The sequence below is a fragment of the Pipistrellus kuhlii genome, unplaced genomic scaffold, assembly GCF_014108245.1.
Source record: "Pipistrellus kuhlii isolate mPipKuh1 unplaced genomic scaffold, mPipKuh1.p scaffold_m20_p_9, whole genome shotgun sequence".
Taxonomy (NCBI): Eukaryota; Metazoa; Chordata; class Mammalia; order Chiroptera; family Vespertilionidae; genus Pipistrellus; species Pipistrellus kuhlii.
In genome coordinates this window covers 41071611-41093698 of record NW_023425595.1, presented here as the reverse complement: position 1 = coordinate 41093698, position 22088 = coordinate 41071611, and the positions used below count along the sequence as shown (strand labels likewise).

Below are 22088 nucleotides of genomic sequence, written 5' to 3'. Positions count from 1 at the left end.
TGACCTTGTATCTGCAGGTCCTACACAGATGAGTATGTACAATCACTATCATTGTCATTATCATCATTGTGTGAAATATTTATTATCTCTGGTATGGGGCTGGGACTAACATGAGCTAAGTGAAGTCAGCACAGCAGACACAAAATGTAAGGGGACATCAAGAAACTCAGTAATTAAAATAATATATTAATGCAATTTTTTTAGATAATAGAGTTAATACAAAATATCAGAATTCTGTAGACAGGGTCTCAGGTATTATGGGATTACATAGGGGTCCAACGTTTCATCTTTTGTCTTTGTGTGGCATGGTCTAGTTGAAATGATCTGAAAAAGACAGTAAAAACAATCAAAGTGCCCATTTTATTTTCACTTGATTGGTTGCAAGCATAAGATCAGACCTAAACTCCTATAAAGGAGTGGGGTAGGAGATGGTGGTTTATTAGCATTATACTAGAGGCCCATTGCACGAAATTGGTGCATAGAGAGTGTGTCCCTCAGCCCAGTCTTCACCCTCTCCAATCTGGGACCCCTTGAGGGATGTTTGACTGCCCATTTAGGCCCGATCCCGGACTGTCGGACCTCCCTCTCACAATCTAGGACTGCTGGCTCCCAACTGCTTGCCTGCCTGCCTTCCTGATTGCCTCTAACTGCCCTCCCCTGTAGGCCTGATTGCCCCTAACTGTCCTCCCCTGCAAGCCTGATCATCCCAACTGCCCTCCTTTGCAGACCTGGTCCCTCCCAACTGCCCTTCCCTGCTGGCCATCTTGTGGCAGCCATCTTGTGTCCAAATGGGGACAGCCATCTTTGACCATATGGGGGCAGCCATCTTGTATATTGGACTGATAGTCAATTTTCATATTATTCTTTTATTAGCTAGGATAGCTAATGTCATATGGGAACCAACAGAGAAATTCCATAGCAAGAGCCATAACAATACCCTTAAATAATGAATACAAACTGTTATTCTAAATTCAAGGAACCTCTAGACACATTAGCAACAACATTTGGAAGAGCTTCACTCTGGTGGTCTTTAATTCATGAACACTGTTATAGCTTCCCTCTACACCAGTGTTTCCCAAAGTGTGGTACGCATACCCCAAGGGGTACGGGAAGAGTTTGGTGAGGATACGCGTTGCACTGGAGTGTGGTGGGAATATGCACTGCACTGTGCTTAGATGCACCAAATTCTACGTTCTCATGAGTACGAGGGGTACTCAGCGTTATGAAAATTATAGAAGGGGTACACATATGTTAAAAGTTTGGGAAACACTGATCTACATGTTTGTGTCTTTCCCTGATTCTACCAGCTGATAATTCATTTTTCTTCCCCTTCATTCATGTTTCACAGGAGAACCCATTAGCCTAGCTTTTTTTTTTTTTTTAACTTAATTTAAAAATAAAATTTTTTTTGGATCCCTGTTATCCATACAGGTCATGTTTGCAGAGTCAGAGGCTAGGGGGGTATTGAGTTGGGTTGGAGTCAAGTTGGGCAAATGACAAGGGACAGTTGTAGGCAAGGTAGCCTTTTATAGAATAAGATTAGATGAAGCACCTCCCTCTAATACACCAGCATTTATGGACTAGCAATTGAAAATGCCAAGGAAACAGAATAGCAAGTACTAATGCAGTTCAGAGAAGAGAGATCACCAAGAGCCAGGCTATACTAATTCTATGTGACAAGAGCCTGTAATTATAAACCCATAGACATGCAAATAAATGCAGGTGGATCAGCATTGGAGATGACAAAGCCATTTATCTCTGGCCCCTGATAAGTGGACAACAAGGTAAATGATTGTTTATAAATTCACTTAGAGATTCTACTAGGATATCTATTTTTCTTCTCTTCTGGAGGCATCCACAGAATGAAGACAGACAGTAGGTACCTCAGATTGGATTTCCATATTCATTACCTTCTGACCTAGGTGGCTCTGGGGGTTTATAATAGGATAAACAGGCCTTTTCAGGTTTGCCTGGCTGATTTACACTGCCGGAAATCATTTCACTTCTTTACTGAATAAATGGGAAGTGATGGAGGCATCTGTGTCTGCCACCCAAATCCCAGTGACAGCTCATAAACTAGCATTACGTTTCTGTCTCTCAGAGAAGTCACAGAAAACAAAACAGCAGGGAAATACAAAGAATGCTGAGTACTGGCTCTTGGCCTTCTGGAATTCGGCTGAGAGGTCTTTCAGGAGCCCCATTCCCATGGGGTGACTCTCACAGGAACTAGGGGCAAGAGCCACAATGGCCAGACTTGAAGCCCATTTCCCGAGCTTGAGTGAACCATGCACAGCAGACTGTCAGTTCTAATTGTAAGCACTGGGATCTCTGTTCTGTATGATCTGTGAAAAACAAGGATGGCCTAAAAATGAAAACCTACTTAAGAGATTCAAAATAACTAAGGGCTTTCTTTTTCATTTCTTTCTATGGAGAATGTTAAAAAATAAAAATTAAAAATTAAATTTTACCCTGGTTGGTTTGCTCAGTGGTTAGAGTGTCCGCCTGCAGACTGAAGGGTCCTGGGTTCTATTCCAATCAATCAAGGGTACATGCCTGAATTGAGGGGCTCAATCCCCAGAAGGGGGCATGCGAAAAACAGCCGATCAATGATTCTCATCATTGATGTTTCTCTCTCTCTCTCTTTCTCTCTCTCTTTCTCTCTCTCTCTCTCATCTCTGAAATTAATAAAAAATATATTGAAATAAATAAATAAATAAATAAATAAATATTTCATTAATTCAAAGAAATATTCCTCAAGTGTCAAATATATGTCATTCCCTGTGTTCAGACTGTAGCTTGTACTTCTGGATGTTGTACTGTTGCCTATATAGTACATTTTATATGCTAGAATTCTAGGATTGTAATGAAATTAGCAGACAAACATCTTCAAATCTGAACCTCATTTTATAACACTTGAAAGGAGATTCTCACATTTTTTTATTTTATTAAATTTATTGATGTGACTTTAGTTAATAAAATTCTATAAGTTCCAAGTGTACATTTCTATATATTCCATTGTGTGTTCACTACCCAAAGTCTAATTTCCTTTTGTCACCATATATTTTATTCCTTCTACCCTTTTCTACCTCCCTCCATCCCTCTTTCCCTCTGGTAACCATCATACTGTTGTCTGTGTCTATGAGGGTTGTTTTATTTGTTGTTGTTTGCTTGTTTTTTGGTATCTTTGTCTTTTTTGTTAGTGTGTTGCTTTCAGTTTTATGTCCCACATAGGAGTGAAATCATATGGTTCTTGACTTAGTTTGCTTACCATGATATTCTCAAGACCCATTCGTACTGTCACAAATGTCAGTATTTCATCTGTTCTTAAGGCTGGGTAGTATTCCACTGTATATATGTACCATGTGTACTTTATCTAATCATCTATTGAAGGTTATTTGTATGTCTTGGCCATTGTAAATAATGCTGCGATGTACATAAGGGATACAGATATCTTTATAAATAAATGTTTTCACATTTTTCAGGTAGAGGGATTGCTGGTTCATATGGTTATTCTATGCTTCATTTTTGAGGAACCTCCAACTGTTTTCTGTAGTGGCTGCACCAATTCATATTTTCACCAGCAGTGTGTGAGAGTTTTCACTACAACCTCTCCAACATTTGCTATTATCTTGTTGATAACAGCCCTTCGAACTGGTGTGAGGTGGTATCTCACTGTGGCTTTGATTTGCATTTCCCTAATAGCTAGTGAAGTTGGGCATCTTTTTAAATATCTGTTGGTCATTTGTATGTCTTTTTGGGAGAAATGTATGTTTAGGCCCTCAGCCAATATTTTTAATTGCATTGTATGTTTTTTGTTGTTGAATTGTATAGGTTCTTTATATACTTTGAATATTAACTCCTTCTTGTAAGTGTTGTTTACAAATAACTTCTCCAATTAGATTGGTTGCCTTTTTTGTGGATGGTTTCTTTGTTGTGCAGAAGCTTTTTAGTTTGATATAGTCCCATTCATTTATTTTTGCTTTTATATCCTTTGCTTTTGAGGTTGAATTTATAAAATTCTCTCTAAGGTCAAGGTCCATAAGTTTAGTACCAATGTTTTCTTTTATGTATTTTATAGTTTCAGGTCTTATATTTAGGACTTTGATCCATTTTGAGTTAATTTTTGTGTATGGTAATAAACAGTCTAGTTTCCTTCTTTTATATGTGGCTTTCTAACTTTTCTAGCACCATTTATTGAAAAAGTTCTCCTTTTTATTGTATGTTTTTGGTTCCTTCATCAAAAAGTAATTGCTCACATATATATGAGTTTATTTCTGGGCTATCATTTCTGTTCCATTGGTCTGTTTGTTGGTTTTTCTACCACTATCAGGCTGTTTTAATTATTGTCACTGATGTTTTCAATTTAGTTATTTGGTTGCAAGAGAACATTGTCATTATTGCAAAAAGGTTTAGTCAAATTTGTTGAGCAGTTATTTTAATGTTTATTTGAATCTACCCATCTTCTGAGATATCAATTGATCTCTCAAAAACAAAAAAAAGAAACTGGATTTGATATATCTACTCTTTAGCCAGTGACTGTATAAAAAAAAAAAAGTAAATAAAAAGGGAAGGAATAAAATATAAAAATGAGCCTGTAATATCAGTAGCTATATCTCTGCATTGATAAGGCAATGAATCATGAGTACTGATGCTTAGGCAAGAAATCAATTCACTATAAAACAATTCTGGAAGTAACTGTAGGCAAAGAAAAAAAAGGGCCTCTTTCTAAAATCTAATGTATTTAAGCTTCCTCCAAATAACAAGTCTACTAAACTCAGGAGTCATAAAATAATATTATACCCATAAAATGGTTCCAAAGACATAGGTAAAAGTCTTAAAAGTTCAACAGTGTGCAATGTATAGGGCTTCATTTTTATTATCTTGAATTTATTGTAGTGTTTACAGAGAAGCTGATTTTCCCTTGATTTAGTTGAGTACAATACAAGTGGCGATTTTCCCCCCCTAAGATATGTATTAGCTAGCTTTGATTCTGATAATTTGTCTCAAAATATACTGCTACTGAGGTAAAAGGACTAGGGGAAAATTGCTAACATAATTTTCTTGGTCTGTCGAGTCAACATCAGACTAAGAAAATTGAATCAGCCCTCCTAGGCAGAAAGTACAATGTTATTGAAATGACATCATCTTGAAAATGTTTTATGGCTTAAAAGAAATCATCAGTTCCTTTATTCTTAGGCCTTGTTCTGGCAGTTTAGATCAGCTACCATTTTATATATCTAATGCTTTTAAATAAAGATACAGTGAGTTCTCTAAACAGTCATAAACTTAAAATTTATAGTCAGAAAAAAATATTCTTTATATTTTTTCTGTGTATACAGAGGTGTTAGATGAATCTCTGACACAATTAAATGTATTGTCACCTTATCAAAATCCCTATATATAGTTATTTCTTTTTAAAATATATATTTTTATTGATATGAGAGAGGGAGAGAGAGATATTATAGAAACATCAATAATGAGAGAATCACCCATCAGTTGCCTTCTGCATGCCCACTACTGGGGATCAAGCCTACAACCCAGGCATGTGCCCCTAATAGTAATCTAACCCAGGACTCTTCAGTCCGCAGGTGGACACTCTGTCTACTGAGCCAAGCCAGCTAGGGCTATAGTTACTTCTTCGTATTAGATTACAAGCTTTGTGGAGCACAGGTTCTGACATTATGCTTCACCAGTGATATTCTTTGCCTGCATCCTCAAGGTTGCTTCATGGTCCAAGATGACCACTGAAGCTCCAGCCATTACATATAGATTTCAGGTCAGCAGAGGGAACAAGTAGGAGAGAACAAAACTGCAGTGGTCTCTTTAAGCAGTCAGCTCAGGAATCTCACAAAATCCTTCTGCTCAAATCACAGTGGGCTGAATATCTTCATAGGCCACATCTATCTACAGAGGAGGCGAGAAACAAAGTCTTTACTGTAGAAAAAGTGACAAGTGGAAACTTGGGTTTCTATTATTAAGAAAAGAAGAGTTCATGGATGTTTAGAAGACAATCCAGCCATTTCTACCACAGCAGCTGTATCTCAGAGTGGACAAACTGGAGAATGGTATCAGATCCTCTTGTGATAACCTACCCAGAGTAATTCCCATAGAGCTCGCACATGCCCCTCATTTTTATCTGATTAATATTTATGCAGCTTATTAATACAAAGCCCTATCAAGCTGCATTTTTGTGTAGACATGCATATTTTAGTTTCAGAAAAGACTGTCATCTCCGAAGGTGACTTTCTTTATCTGATCAGTATGTGGGTCTTTCTGTCTCCAAGACCATGAGAAATGTGTGCATATCTTCGTACGTAAAGATGCACATATCAACACATCAAAACAGACTCTCCCAAAATAAAAATAAAAAATACTATCTAATCTGTTTTGACAGATATATTTTAGTAACTGATACAGAAATTTACAAACATGCTAGGTTTACCTGAAAGTGGCATAGTTATCTTAACTCAATATATGCCAACTTTCCTAAAGTAAGAACAATTTTGGTTATCTCATTGAAGGAGCCTTAAAAACCGTATTGGACACTGGGCTAGAACAAGCCAACTGTATTGTAAAGTACCTTATTTTACTACTAAGAGGATTATTCTGGAGGACAAAATAGGCCTCTGACTGCCTCCTGTTCATTATCAGCCCCACTATGGTATAAACATGTCAAGACATCTCTTTCTGTGTGGTGGAAAGTTCTGTGATAGGGAAGAATACAGTTCTCTAGACAGTGTGTCTGCCATGACTGGCTTGCAATCGATAATATTAAGAGTATATTATGCTAATTAGACCAGACAACCAAACAGTCTTCCAGATGTCCTTGTGGATGACCTTCTGGAGAAGCTGGGGCTGCGAGGGCTAAGCCCATTGCACAATTTTCGTGCATCGGACCTCTAGTAATATTACAAATGAGGTAAAGATCACCTTTAATACTTTGCTTATTCTATCAATATTTCCTCCCTGACCTCCCTCCTCAATCGGTTCAGGAAGCATTGGTTGAGTACCTAGTATACATCAGGGGCCATGTTGGGGGCTGGAGCTACAGAAACATGGACTGTGCCCTCACGAGCTTGCCACATACATTTCCTGTACTTTCTCAGGCACTTGGCCACTACTTGCTGCCTCTGGCATCTTGTGGGCCAACGGGTGCTCTTGGCCCTGTGTCCTGACCTGCTCCTTACCTTTCCAGTCAAACTTACTCTTCCTGCATCTGTGGCCCAGTCTGCTAGATAGCTCTTGCTCTTAAATTTATATCTTTCAATTCTTAACCTTAAAGAATATTAGCAGCAGTTTCCAGTATGTTAAAAGTGTGGGATAAAGCTATGGGATATTTTTATTTATAGTACATGGATCTCTGACCAAATACTATAGGTAAAAGTTGTCTGATTATACCATATATGATTATAAATAATAACTATTAAAATGTTGCTGTTTTAGATCATGTTTCAGTATTCCTAGATTAATTTATTTAATAAGACATTTTACTAAAATGAGTATTCTATGTATAGAAAACTCTCTGAAATCAATTGTTGGGGAGGGGGAGTAATCTATAAGTAAATATTTAGAGGAAACACCCAGATCATAAAAGCTATTAGATTCCTAGGTAGGACCAACAACCACCCCAAAAATATGTGCAAGGCATGTGAAAAGTTGTATGCATATATTTATGTAGGCATTCAATAAATATTTATGCAAGGTGTGCTGTGTCCCAGACTAACAAAACAAATGAAGTCTCTGTCCTCATAAAATCCATGGTGTAGTGACAATGGCATTAATAATTTAAACAAAACAAACCAACAAGAAAGATTATTGCATGCTGAGAAAAAAATATTATGAAGTGAAATATGTGCCACAAAAATAACAGGATGTTTTTACCACAATGATCAAGGAGCGAACATCTCTATGAAGTACACATTTAAGACGAGACTAAAGTTTACAGTGGAGCCATGTCTATGACATACTTTCAACAATAAAGAGAATAATTAAATAAAGATGAGACTAAAGTTTACAATGGAGCCATGTCTATGAGATACTTTCAACAATAAAGAGAATAAATAAATAAATAAGTAAATAAATAAATAAATAAATAAATAGGAGCCATGTCAGAAAATCCCAAGGTGTGGCATTTCAGCCTGGATAATCCAAAAAGGCATGGCATTTGCAGGTTGATTTTGACACTACTGAGGTATCTGGCATGTAAATGTTAGTCATGCCACATGTGAGCCGAAGTTCCATTTTCTAACCAGACATCCGGTTTTCTTAAAAGACTCTTAACTCAGGCCTACTGGAGCCCATAACATTGTTCTGGATTTTTACTTCTGCATATGATGAAATGCTACCAGGTGCACAGTTGTTCAGTATGTGTGCTAACCATGCAACTCTTTCTCTTCCTCTTGTGTCACCAGGCCTCCGGAACCCGTTTACAGCACTGTGAACAAACTGTGTGATAAGCCTCCTTCTCCCAGGCACTATTCCCCTGTTGAGTGTGACAAAAGCTTCCTTCTATCATCTCCCTACCCCCACTACCACCTAGGCCTGCTCCCTGACTCTGAGATGACCAGGTACTGCATGCGCTTCCTCACTTCATCTTCTCGAATTGCATGTGCTTCCACCAGGAAAGAAGGGGCAGAGCCTGCCTCTGCTCACTTCTCTTGCACTGGACATCCTCCTTGAGGCGGAGAGATGTGCTGCTCCTTTGGCGCAATGGGAGAAATTAAGAACATTGCCTTGTGGTTTTTCCTGGTGTGTTCATAGAGCATTCAGACATGATCACATGATGCTCCAATGTTCTTGGTTCCCATGCATTTTTAATGAGGCATTGATTATATTTTTCTAGAAGAATTAATTTTGAAATTTAAGTAACACTATTTCCCTCAATCTGAGGACAAAATAGAATATTTATTGAGTTATATTTTTAGATAATATTTAGTAAACACTTATTGTGCTCCAGGCACAACATAGCCTAAGAAGTAGATGCTATTATCACCATTTAATATTTTAACTAACATATTAAATTAATGCCATCACTTAACTGCTTCTTGAGGTATTAAACAACTTGTTCAAAACTACATAATTAACACTTCTATCTGACCACACAAAAAAAAACACATTCTTTTAATTTTTCTGTTAATCCTCACCATTCTTTTTGTTTGTTTGTTTTGTTTTGTTTTTTTTTGTTAATCCTCAGACAAGGATATATTTCCATTGATTTTTAAAGAGAGTAGAAGGGAAAAGGAGAGATACAGAGAGAAACATTAGTGTGAGAGAGACACATCCAATGCTTGCCTTCTGCAGGTACCCCGACCAGAGTCGGGAATCAAGCCTATAATTGAGGTACATGCTCTTGACCAGAATCAAACCCAGGATCTTTAAGTCTGCAAACCAATACTCTAGCCACTAAGCCAAACCAGCCAGGGCAATAATATATTGTTAGTATGTTGTCAAGCAAGGCAATTATATATGTTCTCTTATTTAGTTATTCCCATTTTATATAAAAATAATAATAACAAAATTTAAAGTAGTCAACGCATTGCCACCAGTATGATATTGCTAATACGTGTAGATTCCAGATTTGACCTTAGAATATTTTGACTCTTTCCACAATTTTGTAAACAAAGTGTTCTGAGTCTAAAGGTTGGATGTAATGTTTGCATTAATATTCTAAAGAATATGTATGATAAATAATAAAACTTCATTTGTACATAAGAACCAAAGAGAAAAGAGAGTCAGGAAGAAAAAGAGAGTGCAGTGTTCCGTAAAGTAGTCCCAATTCAGTTTCAATTGAGAGGTCTCACTTGTGATGTTCCTAGATGTAAGGGGATGCTGACATAGGTATGTTTTCAGGTGGAATATTTTCATATGTCTTCATAATATCATTAGGGCAGAGAAAGTATAGGTTTTTAAAATGACTCAAAGTGATGATGAATATATCAAGAGGGTTTTAGAACATTATCTCTAATTTTTGGAATTTTTAAAGAATAAGTTTAGAAGTTAATTACTGACCTCCCTAGGGAGTTAAATAGCAAGTTTTAAATTATAGCTAACATTTTGGGGAATAAATGAGAAGACATATTTCTGGCTTTGTAATTAGATGGGGCATTTTCATTAATTTGCAAAAATTAAATCCTAATAATATTTTAGAATGCCTTATAAATATTAATTATATCCTCCTATATTTTTAACAAATCAAAAACTATTTTTGATACAGTGAGCTATACAGTTTGAACCTAAGAGAGCAAAGTCACTATAGCTTTAGGGAAGTGAAGAGGTACACACACCTACAACCACTTTCTAACAATTATGCATCCATAGTCAGCTGCAGAAAGGCAGCTGACACTTTTTGAGCCCTTCCTCTGTGCCAGGCATTTTAAGCATTTCTTATGAGTTATTCCTTTTAACCTTGACAATCACTGTATGAGATAGGTGCTATCATTATCAGTTTTTAAAACTAAGAAAACCGAGCCTGGAGCAGTTGCCTGACATGCCCAAGATCACCCACTGACAAGTGGCCCGGCTGGGATTCAAATCCAGGTGACCATTAGCACCTGCATTGGCACAGACATGAGGGCAGAGATGTCCTTGCTTGCTGGAAAAATTCTCCACCCATTTCTCTTTTTCTCTCCAATATTTTTACCATGTTTTCTCATTTCCCTTCTTCTGGATCAGTGTCAATGAAAAAATAAATAAATAAATATATATATATATATATATATATTGCTTGTGCTCTTTTCTGATTAACATAAAAATTACATTACTTGCATTCCACTGGAGATCTTGATGCATCCCTCTGTAAAAACTAACCAAAGCCAATAAGCAGATGATACAGTCTACCTTTTGTGTAGACCCACCAGACATGAATCTATGAATCTTTCTAATTTAATTTCTGTAATCTATATTATCAAGAACACTTTATTTTCCCCCAAAATTAAAAAAATACAGTATAATGTTGAGTATGCCCTTTTTCAAATTGTACATCCACTGCTATCCTGATATGCATCAGTCTCCAACCCCTACCCTCCATCATCCCTCTGGGAATTTTATTTTATATTTATTTAAATTGTCATCTTCTTTTTCCCCCTTTTCCTTACCCCTTTTTGTATTTTATTCTTCATTTTAAAAAATCCTTTCTCTCACACACACATTTTAGTTTTATTGCCACTAGTACACTGATACTAAAATTTTTGATTTCACCCTATTTTGTTCTCCTTTCAAGCTTCTTCATCTCAATAAAGGGCACATACATTTACCCTATTTCCCAAGCCAAATACTTGAGAATTATACCTAAGACCTTGTTTCTGATCACATCCATCATTCAACCTACCTTCTAGTCTTATTGATTCTGCTTTCAAAAGGTACCTCAAATCTATTTATTCTTCTCTACTTCCAGTTCCACTTTAATCTGAGCCTTCATCATCTCCCATCTACAATAGCTCCTCGTTGGTCTCACCACTTTTATTATTGTCCTCCTGGTTTATTCTCGGTGCAGCCAGTGATCTGTAAAAGTACAGATCAGAATTAGTGCTCTCTTTGCATTAATACAAATGCAAACTCATTAACAGAGCATCCAAGCTATGCATGATTTCACCCCTGCCTGCCTCTCAAACATCTTCCCTCTGCTGACCACGTTGCTTGCATTCACAAGATGCATTCAATCTCTTCCTGTCTCCAGTGCTTACCACATGCTCCTTCCTCAAACTGGAAAGCTCTTCTTACACCTTGCCTGGTTGACTTCTGGTCATCTTAGATCTAAGCTTAAATTGCATTTCCTTGGAGAAGACCCCTGAAAGAGAAAATTTGGTTCCCTATTGTATTCTTTCTCTTTTTTTCTAGAAGGTTCAAGTAGTTTGATATTGTACATTTATTTATGTATGCTCCATGAGTGGAATTGTGTCATTTCTACAATGCTATACCTTTAATGCTTAGCATAGTGCTTGGCGCATCAGGAGCTCAGAATTATTGAATGACTAGTAAACATAGAAATAAGAGCAACAGGCAGATGAGCCAAAGATACCTGTTTCAGGGACAGGTCATGGCTCTAGCTGCTCTTGACTCAGTTCTTGGCAGGTACTTACAAAAACTCCATCAATGAATGAATCCAAGCATGGGAACAAATTCCAATGTACTTGAGCTCACTCTGTGTGTTGCACTTTCATCTTAGCTGACCTTAGTTTTCAGTGGCCACTTTATAGATTCACTAGGTAACTGTCACTCCTTCATAGAGATTGAGGGAATTCTTTCGGAGGTTTTTTACTTCCTCTCCAATGGATATCTAACTTACAGAATCTCAGAGGTGGATGAAAACTTAGAATTAGATAAGTAAGCCCTATCCAATGCCAGTAATGATGAGGAACCCAATTCCTTTGTGGGTCCATGTTTTACTTCTACTCTTGGTAAAATAAAAGTATTTGGGGATATTCTGCCCTGAAGAGAATATTAAAGAATGTATGTATCAATTCATTCAACCAAGATTTATCAAGTTCAGCAAAGTACAAGGTACTATATTAGGACAATGTTTATAAACGTGTGAACTGAAAACACTAACAAAAAATGTTTTAAAATGGCTAACCTTTAAAATGGAATATGTGGCAATACATATTTTTCATGGCATTTGAGAATTTCCCAGTCTATTTTAGAAGCATGTGCATACTGATACAGCAGTTACTGTCTCAGATTAGGATATGAGCTACCTATGTGGACATTAGCAAGTGAAACCACTCACATACCAACTTAATCTCTAATCAGCATTCAGAAGAATGCAGGCCGGTTGTCAGGAGAAGCTGGAGGAGTCAACCATTTCAATGGGAATCCCCCAATTCTAAACTCTTTGATTTGATAGCAAACATCAGGGATGAATTAATTGTATATACAATTTACTTCTGTAATATCAACCAGAAGAAAACAGTGAAATTATTAGTTTTCCTTCGGGAAGCTCTTGAAATTACTTGGCAAAGGACCAATTTTTAAGGCTGCAGATTACGTTTAGAATAATTGACTTTTCAGACCTTGCAAAAACAAGAAATGGGCAGTCTGGAATCAAACTAACATTTGGAGCTCTATGGAAAACAAATAAGATTGCTGTGGGGCTCCTGCTTATCCTGTGTGTCTTTTTTGTTTTAGTTTTAAGGTAGTTTTTGATGTACTAATTGGTTTTATATTTTAGGAGAATGGTAAATTTTAGCTTTTGATATTCCTAGGGCAAGAAGAATGATATTCCGGTCTGTTTTGTCAACATGTATGGCATATTTTCATTCATCCTTTTACAGGGCTGGTACTAATTATTGTTATTTTGTAGTTGATAATCAGAGGCAAGGTAAATCTGATAAAGGCTAATTAAAATATGTTGGCAGCCCTAGTTGGTTTGGCTCAGTGGCTATAATGTTGGCCTGTGGACTGAAGGGTTCCAGGTTTGATTCCAGTTAAGGGCACATGCCAGGGTTGTGGGCTCAATCCCTAATAAGTGTTGTGCAGGAGGCAGCCAATCAATGATTCTTCCTCATCATTGATGTTTTTGTCTCTCTCTCCCTCTTCCTTCCTCTCTGAAATCAATATAAATAAATAAGTAAATAAATAAATAAATAATTTTTAAAAATATGTTGACAGATAGATTGAAAATGGATTCTGAGGCATTATATGATCACTAGAGACCTGATACATGAATTTGTGCACAGGTGGGGTCCCTCCACCTGGCCAGCAATCAGGACCAATCAGGGCCATCTTGCCCAGGCCCCATGGAAGGGACCGTGAGAGGGCTCCAAGGCATGTCTGGCCCCATCTTTCCCACTCCCAATAGGCTGGACCCCAGCAGCAAGCTAACCTATTGATCTGAGTGTCTGCCCCCTGGTGGTCAGTGCACATCATAGCGAGCAGTTGAGCACCCTTAGCATATCATTAGCATATTATGTTTTGATTGGTTGAGCAGTTGACTGGACAACCAGACAATTAACATATTAGGCTTTTATTTTATAAAATGGTATATATTCAAGACACTTCATCTGGGTACCAGCATTATCTTGGATGCCAGGGATTTGGAGATAAATTAGGCATGGCCTTTCCCTTTAACAGTTCAGAGATGCTGTAACTTGTGAGGAGCTGCTGATAAGTTTTAATGCTAAGAGTTTAACACTTCATCTCCCTCAGAGCCTCAGTCCACTCGTGAGAAAAGGGAGAAAATACTCATATCTGGGCTGTTTTCCTCATTGGATTGTTGTGAGGATCAAATATTGTGGAGCAAGGGAGTTTTCATCTATTCACTATCCACATTAGTTATTATTTTTTCCATAGGCTTATTTTTATTTTAAAGCCTTGAGCTCATATATATTTATTTTTAGTTATCACAAATCAGGAGAAAAATATTTATCAGCACAGGTAAATCCCCTGAGAAAATAAGAAGGCTGTTGTTGCTAATTTTGTCTATCATTTGTAGCAGCAATCCTTCTTGTCACCATAAGCAAAATTATCCATTTCCCTTTTTATTAATACATTGATAGGCTCCATGGTGAAAGGTGGCCTGTTTCTAAAGCCATATATGACTTCAAAATTCTCTGAGGCAATGTTCTTTCTTATCTTCTCATGTAGCAGTATTTCTATCCTACATGTAACTTTTTAGCAATGTAGACGAAAAAACTACTCTGTGGAGCACTGATAAGTAGCCAGGCATTTTACATACCCACCTCATTTTTTAATAACCTTTGCAAAGTGTGGGATTTGATCTAGCAGGAAAAGGGTCCAGGATTCTAACCTGGGCATTTTCACACTCCTCTCATGCTCTCATGGAGCCTTTATCTCTCCTTCACACACACATCACAACTCCTCACTCAGTCCCCCAATTCTCATACCCACTCTACTGGAAATCTGTGGACTGAAAGATAGTTTGAGTCCTGTTCACAATATTTCACCTGGGAAGTAGCATCATGAAGAAGAGAAAATCATGCCTTAAAAAGGATGATATAATCTTAAAGAATTCTTAATTTCATTGTTAATTAAAATTAGAAAGGGAAAACCTTGTTTCAGAAGGCACAACCCCTTCCCAAGTTTATGCAATAGTTTTTTCTTCAAAGGCCTGTCCTACCTCTTTTGAATTAATCCAAATTTGAATTAAGAAAAATAAGGAGAAATTAATTGAATCCCACAAAGTCATAGAGGTTGCTTTTGCCATGTTCTATTTTCTAGCTTCTCTCTGCACTGTGCTATATGCAAGAGTTCACACTGAAAAGAAAACCCCTGGCTTTAAATTAATGCATTCTATATGTAGATACCTTTTTAAAAACATACTACTTACTTTTGCCCTTCACTATATTATTTATATTAAGGTGGAAATGTTTTTTCATTAAGAATTCAAGATTTTTTACTCGGCTGGTGTGGTTCAATGGTTGAATGTTGACCTGTGAACCAGATGGTCACGATTCGATTCCCAGTCAGGGCACAGGCCCAGGTTGAAAGCTCCATCCCCAGTGTGTGTAGGCAGGCTGGGGGTGGGGAGAGGGAGTAGAGGAGGACAGGAAGGGGCCTACAGAAGCCAGCCAGTCAATGATTCTCTTTCATCAATGATGTTTCTACCTCTTCCTTTCTCTTCCTCTCTGAAAACAATAAAAATTATTTTTAAAAGAATACAAGATTTGGTAAAGAGCACATTTAAAATTACATTGTATAGTGTAAAGAAGGAAGGCAGACAAGTAGCTCAACCTGTTCCAAAAGCTCTCATTTACTCTTCACAATAACCCTGGAAGGTAGGTAGAGTGTGGGAGGCTCAGGGAAATTAAAAATGAACCCAAAAGGTTCATCTTATTCCAAAATTCCTGTTTGTGATATTTAAATAAAACTCTGTGATATTAGGAATATCTTCCCTTAATTTTAGTATATCTTTTTTATGTTTTGGGAACAATTTTTATATTTAATTTAGTAGCCATTATGTTATTGGGTAATAATAAGAAATTGAAGAATAAGCATAATTTTTCAAAAGTGATCCTCTATGAAGGCAAAGTAGCTGTAAGGAAATGCTAGGCAAAATCACTATAGCAACAAATTATAGGAACTCAGAAAGAGTCAACACAGTACATTAAACCGTAACACCATAACATGGATACTAATTAAATCCACTAACATCAGGACTTATACTTAGAATATTGATTTTATGAGAGCAGATCATTTTTTTTATTTACTATTATATTCCCTGTGCCAAAAAAGGTTCCTGGCATGTAATACTAACAGTAATAGTGATGGTGATGATGATGATGGAGATGATGGTGGTAGTGATGATGATAATGATGATGGAAAGGAAAAAGCAATCTATCATTTATTTAATCTTATTACCTGCCAGACTGTACTTTACATAAATTAGCTCATTAACTTACATAGCAATGCTAGAAGATGTATGTTGTTACTATTATCCTCATTTTATAAGTAAAGAAATTCAGGGCTGAAGAGGTTGGTCACACAGATAAGATTTGAAAGAATCAAAATGTACTGGAACCAGAATTTATGTCATATATATATATATATATATATATATATATATATATATATTATTGATTTTTTACAGAGAGGAAGAGAGAGGGATAGAGAGTTAGAAACATCGATGAGAAAGCATCATTGATCAGCTGCCTCTTGCACCGCCCCTACTGGGGATGTGCCCACAACCAAAGTGCATGCCCTTGACTGGATCGAACCCGGGACCTTTCAGTCCGCAGGCTGAAGCTCCATCCACTGAACTAAACGGGTCTCAGCTAAATGTTACTCTTGTCACACATAATACTCCTCAGGTATTAAATTCTACTTTTAAAAAATTACAGCTTATTTAACTATAGTCAAATTTCAGTAGATAGATGATAGATAGATAGATGATAGATAGATAGATAGATAGATAGATAATACATAGATATAGATGGCTACATTGACAAATAGATAATGAATATATGATTAAGAATCTAGACTCTAGCCTAAACCGGTTTGGCTCAATGGATAGAGCGTCGGCTTGAGGACTGAAGGGCCCCGGGTTCGATTCCGGTCAAGGGCATATACCTTGGTTGCGGGCATATCCCCTGTAGGGGGTGTGCAAGAGGCAGCTGATCGATGACTCTCATCGATGTTTCTAGCTTGCTATCTCTCTCCCTTCCTCTCTGTACAAAACCAATAAAATATATATATATATATTTAAGGGAAAAAAAAGAATGTAGACTCTAGAATTACAGTATTAGGGTTTGAATCCTGACTCCACAGCTTCCTACTTATGTAAACTTGGGCAGATAACAACTAGTCTGAGCTCCTGTATCTTCATCCATGTAATAGGAGTAATCATAGTATCCATCTCGTAGGGTTGCTATAAGGATTTAGTGAGGTTATATATGAAGTGCTAAAACAATGCCTGATAAATGGGAAGTGCCTCATTAATGTTAGCTATCATTATGCGTGTGACATATTGTGATCCTCTAAACAGAGACCTCAGGCTGAGGTGGGAGTGAATTTTTATGAAAACACTATCATAAAAGGCTCTTTTTATTCATAGCCTGATGGTGAGTCCAGTCAGTTGTATAGGGAGGTGAATGTCAGGGTTGGCAGTATGGGAGGAAGGGCTATGCAAAACAATATAGAGACCCAAGAATTTTAAAATGTAGAAGTTTATTTTGATTAGGGGATCAAAATTTACCTCTCAGAGCAGAGAAATTTACCTCTCAGAGCAGAGAGAGTCAACCTTAAATTCAGTTCTGTGGACCTTAAGCTCATATAAAATTGAAAGGATCCCTAGAATAGGGTTATTTTTAAGTCAGCAGGGATGTGTGGTCCAAATTGAATGCTAAAACCTAAAATCCCTTTATTCCAGAGAAAATAAATACATTAGAGGATAAAGAAGATACTTGTGGTTTTATTTAAAAAGGGGAATGGCATACTGGGCCTATCTAACCCAGCCAGAGCCTTTGTCCAAAATTAAAAAAAGAAAGTCTCTTCTCAATGAAGGACAAAATATGCCAGGACCCAGGGGTGACATGGCAAACAGAGTTCAGACTGGATTTCAGCCCTAGATCATGCCCTTGGCCAACTGTTCTCATGAACAACCTGCCTAACAGAATAGATTGGCCAGACTGAGGATGAAAATCGTATTTCTCTTTGTTATTTTCATCTCTCTTATCCATTTTCATGTTCTGTTTGCTTTCTTATGATTCTGGCATAATTACAAAAATGTCATTCTGTCAAACTTGCAGGTTTAAAATTAACTGGAAGCTAATGCAAGTTCAGGGATAGAAGACGTTCTAGAAACAATTTAGTCTCACCTTCATATGTTCTAGATGAGAAAACTGTCACTCAGATCACAAATATGTATTAAGTGCCTATTATTTGGTTAATGCTTCTGGGGTTACGCAATCCAGACATAATTGAACCCTATTCTCAAGAGATTTAGGGACCAGTCGCCCAGGGGAGAGAGACGGAGAGAGGGAAAGAGAGGGAGAGGGAAAGGGAGAGGAAGAGGAAGAGGGAAAGGGAGAAGGAGAGGGAGAAGGAGAGGGAGAAGAAGAGGGAGATGAAGATGGAGAGGGAGAAGAAGATGGAGAGGGAGAGGGAGAGGGAGAGGGAGAGGAAGAGGGAGAGGGAGAGGGAGAGGGACAGGGACAGGGACAGGGAGAGGGAGAAGGAGAATGCTACTGGTAATGAAAAATTTAAAAAAGTTTAGAAATGTGTTATGGATTGCATTTTTCAAATATGTGTGAATTTTACTTAGTTTTTAGTCTTATTTATTTCAGATCCATTCTGGTTTCTCCTAGATATTATCACACTTACAGGTTGTATTCATTGGTTTCTAAGCATGCAGACCTATTTTATGTAAAATCTGAAGGTTAAGTGACAGCCCAAATTTCCTCCCAGCTCTCCCCACTCTCATGTGACAAGTTCTTGGTATCTTGCTGTCATTGGAATCTGTGTTCCTTGTAGGTTCCTTGAGCAAGAGGAAAGGAACAGCAAGTTAAAATAAATAAATAAATAAATAAGTCTGACCAGAATTACACCAGTACAATCGCTGTAATTCTGAGACTTTTCTTTCCTTCTTTGCAGGGTCTCTTAGTAACCCATACAATGTTCTGGTCAATCATTTTATCTCATACAATACAACCTTTTCCTACTGTTTCCCCGTAGGATTCCCCCAATTATAACAAACTAGAGGCCTGATGCACAAAATTCGTGTAAGAGTAGACCTTCCCCATGGCTGCTGGCATCAGCTTCCCTCTGGCACCCAGGACCCAGGCTTCCCTCTGGCCCCGGCTTCCTCTAGAAGGACATCCAGAATGATGTCTGGAAGAACGTCTGGTATAATTAGCATATTACCCTTTTATGATCATAGATTATTTAGTCTTCTGATTTTTATTGTTGTACATCTCATTTTCCTCTTTCGTCCATACTGCCATTCCCAGGAGTTGGGCAATGTCTGACAGAGCAAGATGAGAAGCTTTTGATTTATACCCTAGACTACTACTTCTCAATTTGAAGTCTCCTGCTACAGCACTAAGGTCCTTTTGACAGGTAGCATATGAGATATGTATTCGTCTTTTCCCCCAAGCAAGAATTGCTGCCTTTCTGTTTCTCCTCTTATCTTCCCCTAGAGGCCTGTTGCACAGAGAAACAGAACAATGGACAGATTCTTCTTCATTGAGCAGCATTAATATGTAGTTTCTGGAGCATCAAACCTTTCTCTGAAGATAACCTCATTTTTAAGAATCCCCCAGTTAAAAAATCACAATAGGAGGGAATAGTAACTGTGGGGATCAAAATAGAGGCTGGTGAATGCCTTGTCCAGAGACACTTCAGAAAGCTTTGGACATCCAGTTGGGCAAGGGTTCCTATAAACCTCTGGTCAAAAGCCTTCTGTAAATCACAGCTCCACAGTACTAGATATCTTTCCCAAGTCCTCACCTAAGCATATAGAGTTGGCTTCTTCTCTCTGAAAGCCCTCTTAGTGAATCCTATGTCTTTGCTATACTTCTCAAAAAATGTCTGTTTCTCTAGAGGGTAATGGTCAGCAAACTCATTAGTCATCAGAGCCAAATATCAACAGTACAAAGATTGAAATTTCTTTTGAGAGCCAAATTTTTTAAAACTTAAACTTCTTCTAATACCACTTCTTCAAAATAGACTCACCCAGGCCTTGGTATTTTGTGGAAGAGCCACATTCAAGTGGCCAAAGAGCCGCATGTGGCTCTTGAGCCACAGTTTGTTGATCACAGCTCTAGGCATCAAGTGGAAATCCACATATCTCAAGATTCAAGCTCTTTCTAAACTCACATTTGTCTTAGGACTCTTTCTGTCTTCCTGATAGGTCCAAAGTCCTCTACTGAGGCAGCTTGCAAATGGTCTTTAGCTCTTCTTCATTCACTTCCATCCCATAATGCCTAGAAAAATGGTGAATCTCAAGAATAGTCACAGTCAGTTTGAATAAAAATTCTCTACTAATAGCTCTGTGTAACATGAAAACAGAATGTCTCTCTATCACCTCGGTATGGGTGGGAACCATGCTATATTCTGTTCATGTGACACATGAGCATATAGTAGACATTTATGGAACAGGGAGTGGAAGGTGTTCATCTAAACAGTGACTCAAAGTGGGAGTTTACAATTAGTAGAAGCCCTTCTCCTGGATAAGGGCAATGCATGGACAAGTTGATAATTACAGAGGAATCCTTCTATATGAGTAATAGTTCACCTTTATTCTCTTGGGAAAAATGTAATTCCTACAGTTTCTCCTGGGATTTCTGAATTAGTCCACAGAAACAGATTTTCTTCATTCTACCTAATGTGCATTGTAACAGGTGGTCTGTTTTTGTGTTCAGGTCTGTTTCATTTGCACTCAACATGAGCCAATACTAAATGCTCTGGAGAAGATCTGTCACATGTAGATTCCTCAAACATGCCTTAGAGGGGGTTGGGTCAAGGTAATGTGGACTTCAAGAGTTAGAATTCCATAGTGAGCGAACTCTTCAGCAACTCTGCTGACCCTGCAAAGAGTAATATAGCAAAAATCAATTCAGCAAACAGAAGACTGAAAAGAAACAGGTTAGGATGTGCAAAAAGACTTTAGTTACAGCACCAGTCACTGAACGTTTGCTTAGCTTGCTGAGTAAATGCCAGTGCTTGGCAAAATGAGGCCAATTGACATTGCATTTCTCTAATGTTCCCGCCAGCAACTATAAAGAAAAAGAAAAGGAAAGAAATATGTGTTGCAAAAAAGCCCAAAGCCAATAGTATATCATTAAATCATAGACTGCTTGATCAGAGGGTTAGGGAAGCTTGCATCCAAACACTTTTTTTTAAAAAATTGAGAAAGTCATTCTAGCAAAATTAAGAGACTTACCCAAGCTCATATAGTCACACAGGTCTTTTGGGCCGGATTTGTCAGGTGCCAGTGTCTTGTGTTTTGGTTTTTCCAATGCCAGCTTATAATTTTTACTCAACCCAATCTTCCAGATTGTTTCATGCTAAGAAAAGTTACATATAATAGGCCAAGCCTGGAAGGAAACAGAATTGTTAACTCAGAATAACATCGCTTCTTTACCTTAGGTGAGTAGGATTGGAATGGGAAAATAAATTATCTTGCACAATTTTAAATTGTTTTAATTGTTAGTAAAAATTAATTTAAGGAACCCCACACACACATGCACTTAGACTCAGTGATTTCATTGTTAGGTATAAACCTAAGAGAAATAAAAACATAGATTCATACAAAAGGTGAACACAAATGTTCATAACATTTTTCACAATAGCCAAAATGTGAAAACAATTCAAATACTCATTAACTGATGAATGGATAAATAGTATGTGATATAGTCATACAATGTACTATTATTCAACCAGAAAAATAAATGAAGTACTGGTACATGCTACAGTATATATGAACCTTAAAAATGTGCTAAGGGGAAAAAAGCCAATCACAAAAGGTGACTTATTTCTAATAATATATATATCATGCATCCACAATAAGTAAATCTATTGAGTCAGAAAGAAGATTAGTTATTGTGTAGGGCTGGATAGGGCAGTGGCAGTGGAGTTAAGAATGACTGTTAATGGATATGGGATTCCTTTTGAGGTTATATAAATGTTTAACTTAG

General features: G+C 37.4%; 1 protein-coding gene across 16 annotated transcripts in view; it reads left to right on the top strand.

The window, feature by feature from the left end:
* DLG2 (discs large MAGUK scaffold protein 2) overlaps positions 1-22088 on the top strand; it is a 1831272-nt gene that overhangs the window by 1416141 nt on the left and 393043 nt on the right. For 13 of the 16 annotated variants that reach the window (XM_036427307.2, XM_036427310.2, XM_045577835.1 and 10 more), the window contains one exon: positions 8412-8567. The exons of the other annotated variants lie outside the window; for them this stretch is intronic. In XM_036427307.2, coding sequence (XP_036283200.1) covers positions 8412-8567 — 156 coding nt within the window. The remainder of the gene's footprint in view (positions 1-8411; positions 8568-22088) is intronic. 16 annotated transcript variants of the gene reach the window in all.